The sequence below is a fragment of the Pteropus vampyrus genome, unplaced genomic scaffold (genome assembly GCF_000151845.1).
Source record: "Pteropus vampyrus isolate Shadow unplaced genomic scaffold, Pvam_2.0 Scaffold32, whole genome shotgun sequence".
NCBI lineage: Eukaryota > Metazoa > Chordata > Mammalia > Chiroptera > Pteropodidae > Pteropus > Pteropus vampyrus.
This window is the reverse complement of record NW_011888813.1, coordinates 2,064,933-2,090,704: the sequence shown is the minus strand read 5'-3', so window position 1 is coordinate 2,090,704 and position 25,772 is coordinate 2,064,933. Positions and strand designations below refer to the sequence as shown.

Genomic DNA, 25,772 nt, shown 5'->3' with positions numbered 1-25,772 from the left:
GAAGACCATGAAAACCAAGAGTATGGTTTGGACTACGCCAAGGGAGGGGCCGCTGAAAGTTCATGAGCAGAGGGGCCTTAAGACATAAAAGGTATTCTGGGAAGATTAATCCAGAACTAGTACACAGGACAGATTTCAGAAACAAAAGCAGAGAGGCCAAAAATAGGGAGCTCAAAGCCAAGGGAGGCAGCAGGGGGAATTTTTTTTTTAACACATCCAATGTTGCCCAGTTGATTTTCACCAACATGGCATCAGTAGTTTCAATGTGACACTCTTTCCTGCCTTGCCCTATGTCTAAAGAGTCTACCACCAAAACATTCCCTGTGACAAGATATGCAGCTTTAGGAAATATAGCCACAATCAAATATTACCTAGGAAACCAAATATAACTAAATGCAAAATGTTACCCCACACTGGGAAATAGCTGTGAGATTTGGTTATAGCTGTGTTTATTGTTCATTAAACTTTGTATAATAGGAAAATATGCTAAATTAATCCAAATGCAAATTAAATAAGTTCGATGTTGGAAATACATGTGGCGTGCTGTGGGGACTGGAAAACAGCCTCTACCAACATTGAGGGTTTGTTTGGCTAAACTCACTTGATTTGATACATTCTTTTCCATTTGCTCTGTTCTCAGAATTTTTTATGAGTCAGGGACAACAGACATATGTGATGATATGTGTTTGGACTGCAGGCCCTTGTCCAAAGGCCCCCAGCTGCCAGGGCACTGATGTGCGCTTTAACTAGATGATACACTTGAATGCCAGCACGAGGGAGCCATATGGGAATTTTAGGTAGGGAGAGGAGAAAGAAAGATTATTCTTAAAGATAAATAAATCTCAGATGACATCCCCCTGCCTAAATCCTTTTTCAGACATAAAATTATACCCCGAATATTGAGTATTCAGATGGGCTATAGGGGCTTTCTGCCAAATATCCTTAAAGGCCGACACATTGTCTTTACAATTACAGAGACACGTAACTTGCCCAACCCCCCCAAAAAAAAGTTCAGGAGAAAAACAAGCTGACTGAAACGCAATCAAAAGTTCACACACGACTCTGTAAGACACTGAAACAAAGGTATTTGGAAAAATAAAAAATTTCAAAACTATTAGGAAAAATCATAAAAGAAATTATTTATTTATTGTATGTACATGTGCACATATGCTTATCTATATAAACATTTACTTAGTTTTATCCATGTAAGGATATCTGGGTAAAATTGCAAGTTGAGATTTAGTTGAAGGACGATTACAAAAAGCATCCAGTGAATTTACTAGGAAATGATGCCCAGAGTCAGAAGCTATTAGTTCCTATCAGCGCTGCCGAGAGTGGTTGCAAAGAGTTTACTGGTTTGGGCAGAATTCTCCTGCAGAGATATCAAACTTCCGTAACCCAGAGTGTACAGAAATCAAGAAGCCTTTGCGTTTTACATTCTTCACTATACGGTACGTCTAAGTTCTTCAATCATACAGTATTAGTTTCGGTCAGCCTAATACACAGCAGAAATGGATGAATGATGTTAAAAGCAGAAGAGTCTTGCTAGATCTCTAGAAGACTAGAGCATTAACAGAAATTTCATCATGTGAAACAAACCACAACATCTGTTTGGAAGTGGCTGCCACAGAAAAAAACTGGGACCCAAGAGGCTCCTTCCCCATATACATTATAAGGACTTTTCCCCTCCAACTACAATCTACTACAAAACCATTTTGTGTGTAGATGCATCTATGTACAACTGCTCAGAAACGGCAAGGCTTTCTGTGAGAAGGGATAAGGACAAGAGAGAAAAGAAACAAAAACATCTTGACATTTCCATTTTCATCTGAAGAAGAAAATTGTATATTGGGATGCTCATTATAATTCCTAGATGCCAAAAGCATTCTTTCTGGCAAGAAAACACCTAGTCCTGGTAGAAATGCTATTTATTTCATGAAAAGAATACTAGAATCTTTGCACAACTCAGACTTTGAAAATATGCAAGGCTCAGTCATTCATCTAACAAATATATTTTGAACATCTATTATATACTTGGCACCATGCATATTCTGAAACAAGGTCATATAAATAATTGGTAAGATTACACATGTTTTTTCTTCCTGCTCTGTGCTTTTATGCATTTTCCAGATTTTGAACAATGAGTGTAATTATTTAAAAAAAAAAAAAAAAGTCTGTTAAAAGTAAAAGCATCAACAATGCAAGGTCCCCTCATTTTTTGCAGACATGCATCAAAATAATAAGCGCACATCAGAGTCTGAAGATCAAAATAAGGGCAGTCAAGGACCAAAACACTCCCTGGCAGAGAAAGACCTCCACTTTCCTGAACTCTCCAAATTTTTGTTTGAAAACACTTCTTAATTTAATTTGACAGAGAGACATGAATCAGGTGGCAAAGATCCACAGGACATGGGTAGGTGAGAAAACAAACAATAATTTTAGGTAAAGAAAATAAGAACGGCTAGCTGCAAGAGCCAAATCAATCCCCACACCCACTGAGCTTAATCAAGTGTTATCAGAGAGATCAGGGAGAAAAAGCAATGCAGACTTCATGAAAGAAACTCAGACGAAGAAACACTTGATAGAAGCACATTTGCAGGTATTTAACTAGCTTGTGCAGCCTCTTTGACTGCAGAAGGCTCTTTGACTGCATCAGGACTATCACTGGAGTTGAAGGGTCCTCTCTCACCATTTCCTCCCACAGAGAAACAGGTCCCAGAATATTCTACACTGCCAAGGCTGTTCTGGGACTGATGCGAAGATTCAAATCAACCCAAGGAGGTCGTGGCTTATGATGTGTCATGTTGTCATCGCTCCCACCCCCTGCCCCAGTCTCAAGGTGTAACGATGAAGACAGGCAAAAAGAAATGGGCTGATGGCCACTTCCAAACTAGATAAAGAAGTAGATATTGGATCTACAATTGACCTGAGACAACCAAGAAAAGGATGATGAATGTGAAACAACAGCTTGCAAGACCCTGGACATCAGGCAAAGAAGGATAGTGATTCCTAGAGGAAGAAAAAAAAAAAAAAAAACAAGTGAATCCTAACATCACCCCAGTGTACTGCCTTGGGAGAAACTTCTGTTCCGCAGAGCAGGGAGGGAGGCCCCATGGGGACTCCTTCAGATGAGGGGACAGAGCTGAGATTCAGGAGAGTAAGGCAGCTAGAATGCACAGTAGCATGGATGCATCTCAAAAACATTCCACGGAGCTAGAGAAAACAGAAACAGAAGATCACAGACTGTGCAATCCCATTTATATATACATGTGTATATATATGTGTATATATATATATATACAAGAACAGACAAAACTCTTGTATGCTGATACAAAATCAAGCAGTGAGGACTAACTGAAGGGGCAGAAGGGAACTCGAGAAGACAGAGATGTCCTTTACCTTAACTGGTGTGTTAATGCCCACCCCGCCCCCGCCCCAAAAAAATGTTCAGGAGAAAAACAAGGGAAGGAAACTAAATTATATTTATTAGCCTTATTTCACAAGGGAAGATAAAGTCATGTACATCTTTTGTGTCTTGCATGTAAATGTAAATAAATGTAGAGGAAAATAAATGTAGGAAATTACAAGTCTATATTGAAAAATACATTCAAATTGTACCTGTATGTGACTAACAAGGTAATATAAAATTATCTTCTGCGAACCAATAGGCTCTCAGTGGATTACTGCCATCACCATCAATAAGTAACTAGCCAAGCACACCAGAAATAAATGGGCTATAATTAAACATAAGCAATAAAAATGGTCTGCAAATACAGCGTGCTGAAGATGGCTGAAATAAAATTAGTGAAGCCACGGATTCCAACAACTCAATCATCCCTGGCATGCTACAGGATCCTGAATTGTGGAGACTATTTCCCCTTGAACCACAGGTCCAAGTGTCAATCGGGATTTGTAGAAATTAACATTTGACCTGTAAGTCCCAGTTCATTTTCATGGAGGGTTGTACAAAACAAAAGCTACAAGCAGTCTAGGCTCTTGCTGAAATGTTTGCTATTCCATGTGTTTTATTATCAGTAGCAGAGCAGCTTTGGGGTACAAAATTGTCCTTCTTGCAATCAGAGGCATATATAAGCTAGAGTGACTCCCATAAGCAACAAGCTAAAATGCATCTGTAAACTGCTCTCAAGAGTACCAGCACCTTTAATCTGGCTTTGAGAAGATTCTGGGTTTAAACGCCATCCCCTGACCTCCTTTCAGCTACACTGAATATCTGTGAACACAGAAAAAAATAGAAAAAAGAAAAAAAGATGCAATGAAATAACTTCAGGTTTTACCTTTGGTACTGCCTGCTAGTGAATGATTCTTTTGTATCTGTCTTATCCTCTGCATCCAGGCTACTCCTCCCAGCCTCACTGACTCCTCTGGACCCCTGCTTCTTTGACCTAACAAACTTGCAAAATGGCATTTGTCTGATGAAACTTCTGCTCTGGTTACCCAGGCAGACTAGTCCTAAGGATGCCCTTACTGAAAATGAACGAAGTAAAAAGTGAAAAATATGTCTCCCTCCAATAAGAATGTAGACTCTAGAAATTACAGTATAATTGATGCAATAAAAGTTGTAAAGCTTGTGGTTAATGAGAATTGAAATCCCTAAGTGTTGGGATGAGTTTTCATTAAGAAGCTTTCCTTGAGGCATTAAGACATTGGCAGTCAAGAGCCCAGGCTTTTTGGTCAGACAAACATAGCTCTGAATCTTCGCCCCCAACCTAATAGTTTAATTACATTGAACAAACCGCTTGATGCCGCTGTGTCTCAGTTCTCTCATCTGTAAAACTGGGATCATAACAGTATCTACTTTCTAGGGTTCTGTCAATCAGGGGTCTCCAACCCCACGGCCGCGGACCATACTGGTCCATGGCCTCTTAGGAACTGGGTCACAGAGTAGGAGGTGAGCAATGGGTGAGCCAGAGAAACTGCATCTGTCTTTGCAGCCGCTCCCCAGCATTAGCATCACAGCCTCAGCTCCACCACAGATCATCAGGCATTAGAGTCTCACAGGAGCACTGGTCCCCGGTGCCAAAAGGAGTAGGGACCACTGCATGACAAAATGACATAATGAATTCAGCACAGTGATTGGTACACAGTTAAGAGATTAAAAAATAAAAGGTAATTGTGTATGAGAGAGGTGTTCAAGGTAAAAACAGATCTAAAATTGAATAGATCAATTTCAAATAAAAACCATCCAAAACTTAGCAAGGGGCTAGGAGAGAGCCACATGTCCTTTCGATGTCACACAGGGATATTGCTTAACATGTGCACCCAAGAAATATTTAATTCTATGAAAATGTACCTGTGTTTGCCATTGATATTTACTATTAATTTGGGGCCCAGACTGTGCAATGACTCACTAACCTGTAGATTTTTGTCTCGTAGAGCGACGGTAAAAACACCACCAACCCTTCAGGGCCTTTTGCCCTGTAGATGTTCACCAGTTTTATGTTAAATCAGAATTTGTATTTTAACATTTCTTTAAATGACTATAAATATCCTGCTTAAATTTTAGCATCACGTTTCCCTCGTTTAGGAGTTAAATAAATTTGGGACATATTCATTCTGTATTTATATGACAGTTGTGTTTTTAACTTTATGAAAATTACATTTGTATATGACTCATGTTTTTAACTTTTTGAAAACTATATCGAAGAGCAGCCAATAGTTCTGTAGGAGCTATTATGTGCCATGTCCTAAACTTCACAACTATGTTCTCGATTTATAACATTCTTTTGAAATATCCACATTTTAGAGATACAGAGGAATTAACTAACATAGCTATTGAGTAACAGAGTCAAGATTTCAATGCAGGCCATCTACTCCACATCCACTGTCTCATCCACTATGCTTTGTGGTGTGTACTGGAATTGCAATAAAGTTGAAAATGGAAATCAGATGATATAGGTCAATAGAGAATGAAAATATAAGTATTCACAATATCTGAAGGTATGGGGGGCTATTCTTCTTCTAATTCTGGAATATCTAAATATATTCTAACTAAATGGCCTCATCTGAGTATTAAGACAAAAACATCTGAAGTATCCATAATTCTAGAATATAATAGAAGAACACTGGGCTTCCTTTTTCCCACCCTATATTCTTAAGTAATTTGGTTGTCTGTGAAGACTTGCCTACCTGGAATTTTAAGCACTCCAGTCTAGTATTTAATGCAGATGTTAAACTGTTATTATTTCTAATAATGTAAGTAGTAGCTAATCTAATAAGAATGTGAGCTTTCATATCAGAAAGACCTGGGTCCAAATCTTCAGCTTCTTCCTAACTATGTGACCTCAGTTTCCCCACTGCTAAAATGAGAACTGTAGTATAATATTTCTTAAGGGACTTTGGAATGATTAAAGGGATGACATCTTCATAAAAATCCTAGCAGAGTGTCAGCAATACAATAAGGACTTGGTAAGAGTCATCACATTATTAGTCATCATATAAATTATCAGTACTCCTATTTACCTATCACACTCCTTACACTACACCAAAGATACAAAAGGCTAAATGGCTACTTCAGTTTCTCAGTGTTAGAGTTAGGATTGGGGCTGAAAGCAATTTGATTCCAAAGCCACTTAATGACTATGCTATCTTCTATAACTTAATGACTTATATACATTACAAATCAACCTTTTAAAAATTTGGATCATTACAAATAAATTTCCAAGATAAATGTCCACCAGTGGTTCAATGAAAAATCAAGATTTGGACCCTATTAAGCCCACATTCAGGACCCGACAATAGATTCAACGTGGGGGATTCTTTAGTAGAATGTACATTCTACTAAATGAGATTAGGAAATCTGATCATTTTTTTTCCTTTGAAAAAATGTATATCATACGATGTTAAACAAAATAAAGTGCAGAATAAATTTTAAACAGAGTGTATTTTGAACCATACAAATGCTTAGAATAAAGACTGGAAGGAACGAGTCAGCACGTTAGCTGTCACTGCCATTTACCTGTCTGCTCACTGGAATGTTGCCTTTCCTTTCCAACCTTCTTTTGTATCATATTTGTTGAGGAAGTACTTACAAATTTTCAAATGAGTTTCAAATAACTAACAAATGAGTTAGTGAAAAGTTTCCTAATAGCAAAAGCTCTTCTTGGGGGGTCTCAGTCCCAGAGACAGTGACATCATTCCACTTTGACTCCTCACCAGATACTGCACATATTTCTACTGAAGCACTTCCATATGCGTCTTCCCCCATTAGACTGTAATGTCTTCAAGAACAGGACTGTATCTTATTCATGATCATATCTTCAAATAAGAAATGTCCGGTGAATGAATGAATGGATAAATGACAAAGTATGTTCAAAGTAGCAAACGACTGCCTTAATAGTGAACTTCTCGAATATGGCCTATTTGTCAGAAAAACAGAGGTAGGAAATAAACACATAACTAAAAATATGGACATACTATAGTCTGATATCTTTGGAAATTGCTGCTACACAAATATTATAAGTCCATAAAATAATACGTGGACCTATACAAACCGAAGAGACAGTATGAGCACATACATGTCTGCCTCCTTGTTTGTACACTAAGTAATGCATACATTGCCTATCTTTTCTGAAGCCTGAATGGGAAATGTGTTTTTAACAGATTTAATCAATATACCAACCTACATTAAAAAAAATAAACCCACACAATAAATCAAAAGCAAAAGGCCAATCAATAGCCAGCAGTGCAGTTTAACAGCCACTCCAGCAGAAAACTATCTGAAAAGGTGCTTCACACTCCACTGTCTGCACGATCCACAGCTACCTGCTATTGATTTGCTGCAAGCAAAGAACATCTATTACCACATGCCAGTGTGAACCCAGCAATTTCTCCAACAAGTAGCCCACAATGGATGACTAGCAACACAGCACAGGTAGCTGACTGCTGAGGGTGGGCTGAGTACCCACACTTATTCTCTTTTATTCACCCTACAAAGCCATTATAAACACCCAATTTCTAAATCCAGGAATGAGATATGTGTTAAGGACTCATCACACAAAGAGTGTTCCACATTTGCTTCTCCAGGGCACAGAAGCAATAACAAGATCTGAAAATTATATGCAACTCAAAACAGTTGTCATGAACATGCTAAAAGGGAACCATGGTGGTGAAGACACATGTAAGGTGTTTTGAATGGCTGTTTTCAAATAATCCCCCCAAATGACAACTTTTTTGAATTTGTGTGGGCACGCACGAGTGAGTTGGATTTTGTGCATCTTGCTGTGTCATGAAGTCAAGAGAGGAACTCAACAATAGTCTGCCAGTAGGGGTGGCGCTGCCACACAGTATGGGAAAAGGATTATGGATTCTACCTGATGATATAATGGCTACAACATATAGAAACTACCCAGATCTCAGTCCTGATTTAAAATGCTAATAAGAACCCAATATACAAAAAATGTATCCCATGAGAACCCTTATAAGTTTCCACTGATGTTCTTAAAATGCAACCTCAGTATTGTGTCATTAAGTTGGCATTCATGTAGTATTCACCTTCTGAGAAGTCAGCCCCCGTTTTGAATTTTTCACAATAAAGATTTTCTTTGAAGAATGTTATGTGCGCGTCCTTCCATAGATCTTACTGGATCCTATATGAACTCAAAATTGTTTCTGAGATGACTCTGTCCATTGTAAACAGCCCTACAAGTCACCTAGAGGAAACTCTCCATGATTTTACCATAACATAAAATGGTAAAAAGTCATGTCATAAAACTAAGACAATTAATAAATCAATTATACTTTAGTTTCCAATCAGAATATTTTTGTTTCTGGCCAACACAAGGGAATCACTATTATATAAGGTAATCAGTCACAGAGATACATGTCACCTTCACAACCACTATGTCAGCTTTGCAGCTATCTTCCTAAGAATGAACCTGGAATTTATCCCACTGCCTCCATCAACCTACCATACTTTCGCAAAGAATAATAAATACAGTTGAAACCATTCTGGCTTGGTCTACTCATACTAAGTGAGATATAGTTCTTAAATGTAAATTCTACTCATGGAAGTCACATCAATGTGACAGCAACTCAAAATTGTCAAACAAATGCCAAATTTGGCAAACAGGCAAGAGAACAAAACAAAGGTCATATATGAAAGAACCAATGCTAGAAAAAAGGAAGAAGATACTAAAATGCAAACATTTTTTTAGAAACTTGCAAGTCATCCTCAGAAATAATTAGCTTTCCTACACATGATGAACAAAGAACTTTATTTTGGAAAATTTCATAGCCTAGCTATTTCCCTATTGAACAATTTTCTATTCTTGGGTGTGTAATAATAAATTCAGATGTTTTCATTTCCAATAATTAAGGATCAATCTGCTGCTGTTAGAAACAGCTCATAGAAAATGAGAGATTCAAACCTTTCCCCTATGCCTTCAAAAAAATGTCTTTTGCCATTAGATTGAATTTCTAACCAATTCATGTGGTTTTATGAAAACATTTTAAGGAATTTATTTTTAGATATATACAACATTCTACAGAATATACTACCCCAAGAATTGGGTAAAGGCCAGATTTCCTTGATGGAACTCCACTTAAAATGTCATGCCCTATTTCTGTTATTTAGGTCAAAGGCAGGCCCCCTGTGGCATGCATGATACCAAAGCAATTGTTAATGGCCTCTGTGCTCTTTCATAGAAGACTCAAACCCGGCTCTTCTCTATACTCCTTCTCCCGCATCCTTCTTCTTCTTCCATTCACTTATGTTATCTTTTCTCCTTTCTTTGCAATTTCCCCCACTGCTTTTGCCAATAATAAACATGTGTCACCAGCCTTGTTCAATTCTGCTAGTGATGCTGAGGGTTAATGCTCACCTCCTCATGCAAGCTAAGCTACCTAGATGTTGCTAACATAGGGGTCACAGAAAATATCAGATTGGTAACTTCATTTTAAAGATGTTTGAAAGATGAAGTAGCAAATTACAACTCTAAGGGTCGAGGTCGACAGAGACAATAATGATCTATGATGTAAAGCAGTAAGGCAGATTTTCTAGGTGGAAAAAAATGACTCTGATGCTAGTTCCAAAAGAGATGTTCCCTCACATACTTTAAATGTCAATCATTAGATAAAGAGACATCCATTGTAACAATTATTCCACCATTTTGATATATTTAGTTGGGTTGCATTAAAAGTTTACCCACAGCCTCATGAGATATATATATATATCGCCAAAGTTATACCCTATAATCCTGTATATCTGAATTCTATATATTCCTCACACTCTGCAATTAAAATGCACTTGCTCCCATTTCCATACAGTCATCTAAATACAGAAGCCCTGGTCCACTCCCCAAGAGGGGACCAGACAAGCAGATTCTTTTAGAGATTTGGACTCAGAGGTCGTCTACAATCAAAAATTCAACTGCGTTATTTACAGAATATAATCCAAAATATATTATCCTAAGCCTGGGTATCTCAGAAACATTTTGAAGGATGTCTGAAACACTGAGAAGCTATTGCCACAAAAGAAAGCTGACCTTTCCCAATCCTCGTTCGCTTCATTATATATCAACAAATTGTTCAAGTCGGATAACATGATAGTCCTCACTCTGGACTGAGACACAATTCGCTCTTGACAAAATCAGAAACAATCATAGAAAGCTGGAAAGAATACTGGTTGATATTTAACAGAAAACACTGCCTTGCCTGGGCGGCAGAAAAAAACTTGTCAACGAGAGAAAAATACATACATACCTTCTGAAGACTGTGCACATTCACCGCTGTTAGAGTAACTTACCTTCTGCCTGTTCTGTGTGCAGTCCATTTTCTACTGGAAGTGGTGTGTATGTGTGATATGGAATAAACTTGTGAGAATAGAGAAGCGTTATGCCAACATTTAGGGGGAGAGGGAAGCCTTCCTATGGAATCCTATGCAGACAAATTGAAGGGAAAAGAAAGAGCATACAGCGTAATTCCCAAGCTACTCTGGATGAGTCCATAACTGCCTGTCTCAGAGAGGAAGGGTATTTCCAAATCATAAATATGGAAACAGGCCTTTCAGAAATACCGAATACTTGGAAAGAGCACTGTGATGCCAAAATCTTCTGCAGAGAGTGTGTCATTTGTGTTACGGATATAGAGGGACATGCTTACATTTAGATCAATGAGTATTAAAGGATTTTCTCTCTACATTGACAGGTCCCCCACCTGTTTCTCCTTGGTGTATCTTAATGACAGACCATATGAAGACAAAAAGCTACGAGAAAAATGAAAGACAGAACAAGAGACAACTACACACATGAAAAAGTTGAGCAATAAGAAATCAAGGAAAACCACACACACATAATAGAGATAGCATTGTAATTGGAACCTGCTCCCACATAGGCAAACTACAACATGGCTGTACTGTTAGCTCAGAAAACATCATGCATCTTTTTTATGAAACCAAGAGACCAACTAAGTTCAGATTGTAAAACAAACTCCTACAATAAAGGCTGCATTTAGAAAATTAGATGGTCAGCAGGACTGCGAAGTCAGGGCTTTTAAACAAATCTCTTTGCAGTAAGTATTCATAAATTTCAAATGTTTGTTCACCTTTAAAAGTGTCCACATTAGGAAAATAACATAAGAAAGAAGTGGAGAAACAGGTTATAGATTCCCACAGAATTAAAGTATGTCAACCATCAGTGCTGGAATCACCATCATGAAATCAGTCTTCTAGAACTAAATTGGCTGTGTGCCTGAAGCATCAGTAGTGGACAAAGACAACAAATGGCTCTTTTCCAATATGAACCAAATACACAGATATATACATAGAAACATACTCACAAAATAAACAGAATAACTCTCTCTCTATATACACACATATATACACATATGTAATTGTATATACCAAATATGTATCAATAAATTTAGCCAGAGGAAATCTCTGCCTTACATTTGAAAGACCCCTGAGAATGCTTTAAACATTTCTAATTGGAAAACATAATGAGCTCTGAATATCTTCATCATTTGAAAGATCTAAAAAGTTCTCTAAATTCAGAATTTTTGAGAAAATAGCTACGTTCTTAAATATCCTCTAAATTCTAGGCAATGTAAATGGGAATCTCAAAATTGTTATCCAGATGATTAAGTTAATTAAAAACTGAACTCCTCGGAACAAAAGTATTGCCTGAATTGTTTTGTTTTTCTAATATAAAGAAAAAACACTGAGAATAAGCAAATGAGAAAACATCTAACATGGCTGAGCAAGAAATGTCCCTGATTTTCGCATAAGAGTACTAGTCCCTTGTTTTCCAAGTTTCTGGAGGAGAAAATTGCTCATGAATCTTTCAGAAGAGCCATCCTTTTACATAATGTCCCTTAAGGTTTCTCCAAACCTCTAAGCTCTTTGAAAAAATATAAATATGAAAAGGTTGTACTCACGATCATTGCACTGGTTTCCAGAATATGAGGTCATGGAACAGTCACAGGTGAATCCTTCCCACTGCTGCATGCAGACCCCCTGGTTGGCACACGAATCTTCCTGGCAAGTGGTACTTGGTCCTAGCAATGCATAAGAGGAGGGGAAGAGAAGAAAAAGTAGAGAGAGACGTGTTAAAAATTCATCAAATTCAAAGCAATCACTTGAATTTACTATTCTCATGCCCCAAAACATTCAAAGACACACCACCAAAAATGTCAACTCTATATCATGCAACAAGAATTCAGTATATACAAAAGACGACAGAAATACACACTTAGCCACAAACTGTCAACAGTTACACACAGAAGGGAGAGGGCTGAACACACTGTTCTCTTTTAGGCAGACTTTGTAGCATGGTCTTTCTAAATATGTAATGCTAAAGCAGAAAAACACATTCCCATGATTCTTATGAATTAAGGTACAAAATTCCCTAAAGTCTACTTTATTACATTAAAAAGATGCTTGATAATAATGATGAGGAGGGGGAGATAGCAGCCACCATATACTGGTGATTTGTAGGTTAAAAGCACTGGGTGCTAAGCACTTTGTGTTATCTCTTTAAGCTCTCCGGTGACTCTAAGAGGTAGGTGCTTTTGACCGCCATTTCACAGATTAAAACATTGAGCTCGGAGAGGTAAAATAATTTAACCCAACGTCATACATTTGGTAATTAAAGAATCCTGATGTCCAACTTCAGCAGACTAACTTTGGGACCCAAGCTCTGAACCACATCAGTAGTTCTCAAAGTATAGTCCTCAGGCCAGCATCTCCTGGGAAGTGGTTAGAAATGCAAATTCTTGAGTCCCATCCCAGACCTACTGAATTAGAGACATCGGTGTGGGGGAGGCAGAATCTGTGTTTTCACAAGCTTCCAGAAAATCGAGATGTCGCTTTACGTTTGAGAATCAGTGCCCTGCACCACACCGCTGCTTTGTTTTACACAGGTGCGCTCAGAGTGTGCGCACACCAGAGGATGCAAAACAGATTTATTTGAAGTATCAACAGACAATATTAGAAGTTTTATTCTTCTTTTAAATTTCATTCTTTATTATTTCTATTTTTGTGTGTCTTTCATATGCAAGTAACTTAACTATAATGGCACATGTATATGATATATAAAGAAGTATACTTATTTGGGGGGCATTCTCAAAGTTTTTTGTGGATGTGAATGAGCGAGTGAGACTTTGACAATCTCTGTCATACAGATTGCTATTAAGATCTCTTTTGAGGTCATCCGGGGCCTCTCTTTAACCATTCTCATTTTTTCACTTCTATCTTCGGCCTTAACTTTGGGATTAATGATGAACCTACACCTTCGGAATTATCTGAGCTAACAGAAAATATTTTAACATTTAGGATAACTCCATGAATTTCCCAGAAAGCCTCAGCAAAGGAGGTGAGTCCTTTGACTCATCAAACGTTATCAGTCAGGATCCGATGCAAAAACAAAACAAAACAAACAAAAAACCTTAAAAGTTAAAATATATCCACTGCATAAGTGTACATTTCACAAATTCCAAAGGAAGCCTGACACAGGCAAGGATACTGAAATGTAAGTATGCAGAGTCTTAAGGATACATGTTCAGAAGAAATGCATGACTACAAAGGGTTCATCTTCTGGGTGGCAAGACATTTTGTATTTACTCATGAAGGGTGAAAGCAGTACAGTTCATCACGCCTAGTTCAAAGCTATTAGGATACGACATGAGAAAATTCAAGACAATTATTAATGCTGGGGGAGCTGCACTGCTGCTGGGTTTCTGCAGCCCCTACATGTCATGTGGTTCCCCCATGTGGAGATGAAAGGAGGTACATGGCCACCTTCTCAATAGGTCTTAAATTCGAGCATTGTGTAATACAAGTTTCATTAACAATGGCAAATCAGAATAGATTCTTTCAAAGGATAAAAGCTTCTGAGAAGCCCACGGGGCTCCCTCACCAAACAGCTCTCACCAGACAATGGGCTAGTAATTCAATTGAACTCAGAATCAGAAACACATGGAAGGCTTTCCCTTGAAAGGCAGCAAAACAGCAAAAACTTTGGGAAATACAATAATTCTTTGTGTATTGATTGAATCTGAAGACAGAGCTCTTTCCATACCTTCTCTCTCCCCTCTGACTGACCAAATTTTAACCATTTTCCAAGGACCTGAAATGCGTCCTCCGTATGAAACATTCCCTAATAACTTCAAACAATTCTCCCCCTTCTTAGTGGTCACTGTACTTATTATCTGCATCATTAACTTTTGTATATAATATTCAGTTTAACACTTTATTACACATTGCAGTGTCCTCTGCTTATATAACTCTCTAATTATTTCATTATTTCACATTTCATGTTTTTTTTTTCCCTTGAGCGGTTTTTTTTTTTTTGCTATTTATCCCCAAAAGATTGAATGCTGCTTGCTGTTAGAAATCATGTAATATGATTTGCTTGTGTCCTTGCTGCACCAAGCGCACTGTGCCCGCCAGTTGCAGAGAAAGTGTTTCAGTAATTGTTGAGCTGATTTGATTGCAGCCGCCTGACTTGCCTCTGTCTCATACTTCCAAAACCTGAGTGTGGGAGAATGTCTGGGCTCTGTGAAGTGAACAGTCTGGGCCATTTGTCAAAGATTGGTCAGGAATCATATACAGAGAGAATTGTAGGTTATTCCACAATTCCACAGAATTTGTTTTGCATGCATTAAGGGGAGAGTGCCATGCAGAATCAGGTAAACCCCGAACGCTGACTACACTGTAACCATCTAAACAAGAATGTTTTCAGTGAGGACCAGGGGGACTGGCATTGCCTTCTCATCCTTCCATCTACTCTACTCGCCCCCATCTACTCAGCCATCCTTTCCTCACAGTGTGGAGCTCAAATCAGCAGCACCTGCATCACCTGGGCGCTTTTAAGAATGGCAGACCTATGTGGACTGGGAGTGGGGCTCGAGATCAGCTGTGACTGGTCCACGGGTAGTTCTGAGCTCTGCTCCCACTGCCCTCTCACTTCAAGCCCATCCCCACCTTCAAGGTCAGTTCCTCTTGCCTGGCTCTCTTTCTGAAATATCCTTCCTGAAGAGTTTCAAATAACTGGTTTATTCTTATTAAGTTTCAGCTCAAAATGGGCTTTCTTCACACTATCCTATTTAAGGAAGTCTCATCAGCATTTTATCTACTCTCCGCCATGTCTCCCTGTTTAACTCACAATTAAATGACCTATAAGTTATTTATTAAATTCTTTATTGTCTGTTTCATCCTGCTGGAATATAAGCCCTTTGAGAGCAGAAGACTTGTCTGTTTTGCTCACCTTTATGTCTCTAATTTCTGATAAACTATTTGGTATAAAGGTCTCAGAAAATATTATTGAATAAAAAAGAACAAAAGAACCAAAAAAATAAAGAAATAAAGTCATTTTGTGACTTAAAGCCAATGATTTCCCTAATGATTTACCCATAGAATTTACCAATATCAGCTCATATAAACAATTTTCTATTTAGAACAAAGCCTTTCTGTTTTGGGGGCAGGGGGGGTGGATAATTTAATTGACCACATTTCCTCCCCTGTTTTAACTATTAAACTCATACAACCTCACCAGATGCTGAGATAAGGACTCTTTTGTGTCCCCAGTGCCGACAGACAGTATCAATAACTGTGCTGAATGAAAGAGATTGGGCTAAACTCTAAACCACTTTCAAGATGATAATGTAAGTTCCTATTCTTACTTCAAACTATCTGAGTACATCCCGTCCTGAACAGACTATTTTATGTCAATGTGTCTATTTTTCATAGATAGCAGTGCCTCAAAAAAGAGAGAAATTAAAGAAACAAACCAAAATGCCCTGAAAAAGTTTCATTCTAACTGCACATTTGTTGATACAAGATAATCTTGTACAAATAAGAGAATATAACCCTAACAAAACAAGGCACTTATATAGCACTTATGTGCCAGACATTGTACTAAGTTCATTTCAGATATTAATTTAATTAATCTTCATAAACACATGATTAAGCAACTATAATTAATATTATTAAAGAATTAGAAAAAAACTAATTTTCCAATGAAATATATACAGAATTAAAATAATTTTTTGACTGTTGATCAAGTCAAAAAGGCAAGGATTTCAGAAAAGTAAAATGAGTTACAGAAAAGTAAGGTGATTATTTGCAAGGTCCCACAGGCAAGTAGGAGAGTGAAGTTTCAAATTCAAGCTTGCTAACTCCATGGCTGATCCACCTAAACTCTATAGATGTGGGTAAGCCAGGTGTGCGTGCGTGCGTGCGTGCGTGTGTGTGTGTGTGTGTTGACACTGGTGAACAAGAGCAATTTAAATTAGGTATTTCTAACCTACAACTAAAGAAAGATGACATTTGAATGTAAGATGGTGTTTTTTTAAAAAAGAAAAACTTTCAAATGTCATTTCAATTTAAAATATAACTAAAATAAACAGAAAGATCTAGTTTTGTCCAATTATATGAACAAAAATCTGTATGCATATGTTTATAAACATAAGACACTCCTAAGACTTAAGAATAATAATTTTATCTAAAACATTCTTCCAAATCAACTTAAAATTCTAGACATTCTTAGGTAACAAACCTTTGGGATTACATATACAAAGAGTTTTATTATTATTATCATTATTAATATGTTAAAACTGCACCAAGTCTTTAGCAAATTTTTGTATAGGGATAGCATACACCACTTTTATTTTGATATGTGATCAATCTATATCCTTTTGAGAAAAAAAAATGGTGACTTTTCTTCGTATAGTAGGGAAACTGACAAGGCGACAGAAGTATGCATGAAAAGACAAAATAAGTTGTCAATGATGTTAGTGCTTCAGTTTCTAACTCCCAGTTCTGTTTTTAGTTCATTGGAAAGCATCACATTGGGTCTTTTTTCTTCCTTTTTTTTTTAGATGATAATTCTGATGGCTGCCACAAATGTTCCATCATTCTGCTTGACTGAGGGATTGTTTTTGTCTCTAAGAACTGTCTCAGACAGTCATTTCATGCTTGTTACTGCTAAAATCCACCTTTGCAGTACATGCAAACTGATTCATTGAACTCCTGTTCATGGTCTACAAAATCAGAAGTTTACAGAGTATCTTTCTACTTGAAGGTCCTTAAGATAGAAGTGCTGCCTGAAGCACAGGAGACTTTGATCAGAGTATATTTTCTTTTTGTTATCGCCCAAGTAGGACTTAACCAAATTTATGCCTAATATCCCAATTTAAAATCGATAAATATTGCTAAACCAGCACCAGCTGGTCCTGGCCATATTAGGGAGCTGGATGTGGTGAGCAGGGGCACCTGGAAGTGACAGAGCTCTTCTGATTCCCCACGACCATTTCTACTAAAGGCTCGAGGCTGGTAGCCCAGTCGTAAGCACCAGGTGGGGCTGGTTTAACAATATGCATCATCTTTAATCTCAAAGCATGAGGTGTTTGTCAAAGGGTTTAGAATTTATGAGTAAAACCCAAATGTGAAGCATTATCATCACAGAACTTGGTGCAACTGAAGTCTTTGCCTGCCCCATACAAAGCACAGCTGCCATAGGAAGGAGCCTTATGAGAGATGCCATAGATTAGCTAGAGAGACCGTATCTTCTACCTTCAACTTTTCTACTCCTGATAAGTGCATAAACCTTTCAGCTTTTGGGAGATGGATTTGGTTAGTGGGGGCCCCTGGAAGTGATACATCTCTTCTGATTCCCAGTGTCCATTTATACTAAAGGCCCAAGGTCAGTAGCCCAGTTGTAAGCACCAGTTGGAGCTGTACTTAAGAATGAGAGAGCAGTACTTGGATAGGAAGGAGGTAAAAGAAAGAATAGTCAATGAAAGATGAACAAATATAGATATATGTATTTGTGTGTGTGTGTGTGTGTGTGTGAGAGAGAGAGAGAGAGAGAGAGAGAGAGAGAGAGAGAGAGAACCTTATCAGCTTCCTGAGTAATTTATAGTCTTTAATGCTAAAATATGAGAATTAAAGTGTTGAGGCTTCATGGAGCGTATTCATTAGGAATAGCCTAGGAATAGACATCAGGAATAGCTTACATACTCAGCTACACATACGTCTTGGTCCCATTAGCAAAGCTACTTCTGTGGCTCTCAGAAGTATTTCCACATTTATAGTATTAGGGCCTCTTGGCTTTTCTGAAGCGAGTAATTTATAGACAACATAAGATGTATCCCTTTTAACTGGCAAAAATCCAATTCACATCTGTTTAATTTTAAAATAAGAAAGCGATGATGCTTAAACGTGTCAAAGTATCTTTCTTCATAAAGACAAAGCCAGCTGAGGAGTAAATGCTCTAGTTCTTGTTTTAAAGAAGATTAAGCAAAGCCAGAGAACGGGGTCCTAAATATTATAAAATTTCATTGGCAGAAAGACCTAAGAGCAGCTGTGTTCTCAAGATCTTACTTCTCTGTCCTGGAGGCAAGGATCTGTGCCTTGCTAATGCTCAGAAAAGCATCGAAATGCTCTTATCAGGCATGCTCGGGTGCTTAAGGTTTTCTCTCTTCAAGTGAGAGGTCAGAAAAGTTACCTGGTTAGGATGATGAGTGAAAAAGACTGACAATAAAATCTAACATGTGAGGCAGTTTCAATAACACCCCAATTACTTCAGCCCTCTCATCACACATTAGGTATAAAATAAGTCAAGATTAGCATGGAACCTGGGGGAAACCAAGATGCTCACATGAGGACTTTATCTCCGATGGCCTCTGATTGGTCCTGTGCCAGGAAACATTTAACAACCAGAACCCTGGGGGGTGGGGGGTGGGGGGTGGAACCTAATCTGTAACATTTCTGTAATCTGACTTCCATGGAATAAAATATTCCTACCATAGTCAAATTCAAACTAATACGTGTTACACGATGTCAACCATCTTGCAAAATTCCTCTGCTGGTGCCAGCACTGCCCTTGATGACCAATAAACTTCGAAGCATAATTAGACTTCGTGAGCAAAGCGATTTGCCTACGTGATACTTCCACGACAACGGAGAGATAGGAGTCAGTGTCTGCTCGATGGAGTATTCGTAGAGCTGAGAGAATGGCTGGCATCATAAAGCCATCTTGTTCAATCCGCCCTATTTTCAGAAGATGCCTGAGTCACAGGTCAAATGATTAGATCATTCTTTCTTTTTAAAATCATGAACAGGCCCTCAAAATCAATACTGCTTCAGAAAATGTAAACTGAAGCCTCATTTTTTGTGTTTCCTTCCTTTCTCGGCACTGATGTAGCAAACTGTTGGAGTAGTGGAGGGTGCTTTTAACAGAGAGAGAAAGAAAAGGGGTTTCAAAAGCCTGGCTCAACGAAAGACAGGTAATTTAAAATATTTCGCTTTAATCAAAGTGTGCAAATATCAGGTCAAACTTAATGAAACAGTATTGATATGAAAACCATCTACCATAAAGTCAGGTTGGAGGACATTCTCGATACCCTCTGTTCATCTATATACTGTTTCTGCTTTGCAAATAGGCAGATCCAGACTCACACCATATAGCACAACAAGGAAAAGATCCCAGGCTTTAAAATCCAGCTTTATCGCTTACTAGCAATGTGACCTTGGGCTAGCTACCTAAACTCTCTGAACCCGTTTCCTCACCTATATAATGGCGATTATAGAAACGGTTACTACCTCATGTGCTGTGAGGATTAAATGAGATAACATGTGCAGTGCCTGCAATGTCATCCATGAGCTAACTAGTGATAATATCTACCAGACAAGGTTGTGGCCATAAAGGACATACAACGTGCCAAGTCTGTGACATGTGCCTACACTAAGTAGACCCTCAATAAAGGGCATTATCAATTCTGTTGGAAAGGAAAATCAAGTTCTCTCTACTCATTTTAGTTGGGTGTGTAGTCAGTCAGTAGTCCAGAAATAAGACCCATAAGTCATAACTATAAGAAACTAAGTCCTCTGTAAGAAACCTGTTATATAATGTTGGGACCATAGGCAGGAACCATTGTGGGAATTCTGTTTAATTCCTGTCTCTCTTATTAATTGCCATAGTGCAAACCATTTTTGAGGAACTGATTTCTATTAGGTCAAATGCTACATTTTACCACATAAAATACAATGGAGAATGTGATTCGGCCCTTAGCTTTGGAGAAAATGAAGTGGGGAAATATATTCCTCACAGTAAAGAAAGTTGGAGAATTAAAATCCCCTTTACCTACTAGACACGTTTGGCTGATATCAACTCTTATCTAAAATGGCTTGAAAGAATCTTCAGGTTTTCAAGGCTTCCAAACCCAACACATTTATTGACTTACTCAAGATAAGCAGCGCTTGGAACCAGATCTAATCAATCTCTGTCTACCATCTGGGCAGAGGACAACATACATTTCTAGAAAAGAAGCCATTCAACTCCAGAAATAAAACTTGCTAAGGGAAATTATAATGGAAAGTGTGGAGAGGATATTCTGATTAATGACCTAACCCAATAAAGAGCTTTTCTATTTTTTTCTCATAGTTTATGACTCATCTGCCTCGCTCCCAATAGGTCAAATCTTATTTATTGTATACTTGGGTAGCTCCTTTCTCATACGGACCAGATTTGGGGGAATCTTTTCCTCTCCAGGAATACCTCTCTTGAAAATATAAAGGAATTAAAAAATTACTTTTGAAGAGTCCACAGATATTGTCATTCTATTCAAAGGATCCTAAGATTCAAGGGTCTGCCCCTCTCAGCAATGTGACACTTGCTCAAGTGCCTCCATGAAGCTCCTACTCCCTCTCCTAGCCTGGAAGGATGTAAAATCTGACCTGGTCAGGGAAGTTCTTTCTTGAAATCTTTTGCCCTAATGTGTAAATGTATCTGCTAAGAAAAAGAGTAACATTGTGGGGATGGGGGAAAAAACCAAACAGGAGAAAAAGCTCATTTCTCTCTCACTCCTCAGAGGTTTCATCTGGGAGGGAAAGTTATTTACCTTCTTAGCCAGCTAAAGGAACAGGCCTCGGGTTCATGCCTCTCTCCTCTGTCTTAAAATGTGTTACTTCTCTCCTACGCTCTGCTTCTTGTTCCTGTCCTTCTCCTGCATTCTCCACCCCACTGTCAGCGTGATCTTCATAAAATGAAAGTCTGACCCAAGACTCTGTCCTCCTTGCAGCACCTTCAGGGTAAAGTCCAGCTGCTTCCATAACAGGTCTGCAATCACCTGCTTCCATTCTGCCACTCCAGTTTCAGCTTCCATCACATTCCTACGTGCACCTTATTTTAGCCAAATTGAGGTTCTCATAGGTCCCCAAACTGGTCAAATTCTTGAATGTGGTTCTACCTGTCATCCACTTAAAATATGTTGCCTTTCAGACTCAGCTCAAACTCTGCCTGAGAAAATCTCCCCTGGTTACCCACCGGGACCACCATCACCGCCCACAGTCCAGCAGGATTCCCAGCATCTCTCACAGCACACTCCATGTCCATGCCAGTGGAGCAGTTTGCACTCTGCATTGCAATTACTGGCCGATCTCCTACTGATTTAGTTGAAGTCAGAGATTGTATCTCATCTGTAACCTTAGTACCTAATACCTGGGAGTAGCTGAGCTCCTGTTAAATTGAACAACACAATCACTGGAGAAGTTAAATAAATTAATAAAATTAAAAAAACAAAACACAAAACAAAACAAAACAAAAAAACACTATGCCATCAACACAATGATAAGAGGAAGCAAGCTGTTGACTTGTCCAGGCTCATTATGCCACTTCCTAGACCCCAGTGTTCTATTTTCTTCTGAATAGAATCTGCCTTTACATTTCCGATTGTCTCATTTCTTTGTCACATGTTTATACTTCCTTTCACACTTAATGGTAATTAGTGCTATCTGTGCCCACAGGTTGCAGCTGAAGAAGCCAGCATGAGTAAATGGCCCATACTCCAATGTCAGAAAAATGAAAAGTAAAGACCAAAAGTTCTTATGCCATAATATGGAGAGTGAGATGACCCAAAATGATTACAAAGAATAACAGCTCCTGCCACAAAGAGATTATCCAGTCGTTCTAAGACTGGAAGAGAGTGTGGGTCAATGAAGTAATAACACAAAAGACATTCTGATGACTAGACTGCTTCTAAAATAGGAAAGGAAAGATAACTCAAACTATTAGGCCCCAAATCTATATCGGCACTTTGATCAACAATTTACAATAGGCGTAGAAATCAACCACTTCTGTTTATGATTCCTATAGACATTTTTCCTTTGAATGGTAACTTTAAGATCATTTTGCTACAGATAGAGTCCCTGTGCTAGGTCCTGGGGATTCAAAATCCACAGTTCTTACCATGAAGAATGGCTATGTCTACACAGAGATTCAGTTGTCCGGTTTTCTCTAATAAATCTGTTAATTGCCTCCAAGTGTAGATTGACTCCTGCCCCAATCTCTCTCCTCTCTGTTTACAGGTGACATGTAGAAGACCTATTTTCACAATTGAACAGAATGTTTAAAAATCAACACCCTCAGTATTACTGAAAGGGCCACACATACTTTAAAAATGAAAGCTATTCTATAGCTACTTTGGACTTCAAAATACTAATCCGATGCCTGTTCTTTTCATTAGTTTTATTATATATTTGGATATGTGTATATCTGCTAAAAGGAGATGGAGAAAAAAAGAATTACAAAATGGCTAGAGAAAGGCCTTATTAGTTGCTATCCACCGAAGTGACAGACACTTATACTGGCTACCTGCATGACATACAACAAGTCATAGCATCTAAGTGATCTCTCAGGTGAAAAGTAATTTTTTTTAAGCTACCTTTGTCTTAACCACTTCTAACAACTCTGGCTGATTGCAAACTCTGCAGAGACCACCTGAGGCTCAATCCCCTGCTTAACTTTCAGCCAAAAGATACCTAAAATGCCTTTTCCTGAGTTGCTATTCTGAGAGTAGCGTGACACAACAGGACCAGTGGACCATTACTGACTTTGAAAAGTGCCTCTCTGAATGGTATAAGAAACAGTTTCTGCAGAAGATATGCACTGAGATCTAACATAAAGGCATTTTAAAGAGTATTCAGGATAAAAGTGACAGATCTCTTTCTTTCCCAAGAGTACGTTTTTCTTTAGATTGCAAAACAGAAAATTACTCAACCAAAATCCCCAACAGGAAATATAAATCCCTGGAACATTTTAATGATATTAATATCTCCCAAATGCCTAAAAATATTTCTTTAAAATGAGTTAAGAGAAAATGGCATTCTCCTCCATAAGGCCCAAGCACTCGAAATTCCTGTTGACAAATGACCTCCCTGATTAGAAAATAATAAATTGAGAACTCTAGTGGCCTTTCTTCCTTTTTCATTTTACAAGTGTTGCCTTCTATCTATAGTGAATAAATTAAAAAGAGCCAACTCCTCCATGGCAACTATTTGAAGAGGCATTAACCATTTCCAGAAGTGGGTTAATGTTTTTGTGGGTAGTCACAATACAGGAGGCTGTCAAACCTCTTTGGTCCCCCCAAAACAGAATCATGTTCTCATCCCCGAGAGGTCTCGCCTTTGTTATTTGTCATGCGTTGATCTGGGTTTTCTGCCACTGTTTCTGAAGAACACAGAGTTCAGCCCCCTCCCACAGCTGCTGCTGTCCAAGAGGTGTGACAGCTTGAAGACCTCTAAAGAAAAGATACCAAGGGTTACACAGGGCATCTTTCAGTCCAAAGTGATAATGGGAACAAGAACCTTCTCTACCTTGTAGGTCAGCTTTGGTCAACGCAACTTTGTTAGCAAAAGAACAGAAAAGGTGAAAACAATAACCAGAGGTTAGTAAGAGGCAGAGTAAACCAGGGTAACATTACAGAAATGAAGGTACAGTCGGCATAACCAGCATCACTCAGACGGACAATTGAGATGCTACAGGTTCTCCAGAGACAGCACAGACGGGGGATGCACAGACCGGGGTGGAGCAGGCCTTGTTGGAGCCACGACAGCAGAGCAGGAGCAGGGAAACACTGGACTTGACAAAGCACAAGCAGTGGTAACAAGAGCCTTCTCACATCCACACAGCCAACCCCCAGGCACATGGTCCAGAAAAATAATTTTCCATCGGTCAGGATAAACATTAAGAAATAAGAGTAGTGCGTGGCCAGACTAAAAGACACATGTGCACAACCCAATGGAGCCCACAGAAATAATTCTGAACATGGAGGAGGTAAGCATGGAAGAGTCACTTGGGAGCAGTCCTTGTAACCTCCTGAAAACGTCGCCAAGGAATGTAGCACTAAAAACGGGCATTTGTATCAGGGTGATTTGATACCACAAAAGAGATTCATTTGTTTAATTTATAAAATACAGCGAAATCCAAATGGCTGTGGTCAAAAAGGCACCAAACCAATGTCTTTTTTATTTATTCATACCAGTCCCAAAATGGAGCATATGTGTTTCTCTCAGAAGTTTACCAGCTACAATTTTGGAATTGCATTTCTAGCCGATACATGCCTTGGTCTCTATAGCAAAGCTGGCCTCCAGATACAAAGAGATATTTACCAGCTGAGTATTGAATCAGACATTATAAAATTCCTAGCCCAAATTGAGAGACTGCAAGTCATGGTTATATGTTGGCTAAGAGTTGTCCAGAAATTGCACTTAATTCTAAATTATACATTCTGCATATATTAGAGACATAAAATCAAAACCTAGTTCAAGATGTTTTTTCTTCCTATAACAAATGAGAGCCAATGAGGAGTGGATTAATAATTCTGAACTCTTTGGGGAAAATAATACATTTACTAATTAACATCTTGAAATGCCATTATCAATGACTTTGACAAGAACATATGTTATCTCTCAGTCTGTGGACCCCATACATGTGAGAATAAAGCACATTTACCATCTTACCATCTCGAAGAGATTCTGGTCTTAGCTCTTAGTAATGACTCCTCATCCCCTACCTGTTTCCTATTCTATACACATAATATCATATATCAAGAAATGGCATATTTCCTATGATCCCCATACCGCCTAACACTCAAAGGCTTGCTTAAGGGTCTCATACTCAACCTATAAAGAGATTCGGAATGAGAATGACACTTTTTTGCAGTCCCTCCCAGGTTCTGTGCCCTTGATTCCCTTCCCCATCATCTTCCCTGGCATCCTAAAGAGCTCCTGGGATCTCTCAGAAGGGCTTATCCACAATGGTGCAAATTTCCAGTGATGGCAATTTATGCCTTAACCCACTTTTTGGCCATTTTTCCTGGCCACTTAGGCTAATTATCCAAGTCATCTGTGTACAATAAACAAGGGCCTTCTTCCTTCAGCACTCATCCTCCGCTTCATCCCACCCAGCGGGGTGGTCATAATGCTCCATGGGGAACCATCACAATTATCTCCATGGCAATAGAGTGCAGTGTTATTAGGC

At 38.5% G+C, this 25,772-nt stretch overlaps 1 protein-coding gene across 2 annotated transcripts in view; it reads right to left on the bottom strand.

The window, feature by feature from the left end:
• Positions 1 to 25,772, bottom strand: part of NRXN3 (neurexin 3) — a 1,427,156-nt gene that overhangs the window by 745,287 nt on the left and 656,097 nt on the right. For both annotated transcript variants that reach the window (XM_023528800.1, XM_023528802.1), the window contains one exon: positions 12,391 to 12,510. In XM_023528800.1, coding sequence (XP_023384568.1) covers positions 12,391 to 12,510 — 120 coding nt within the window. The remainder of the gene's footprint in view (positions 1 to 12,390; positions 12,511 to 25,772) is intronic.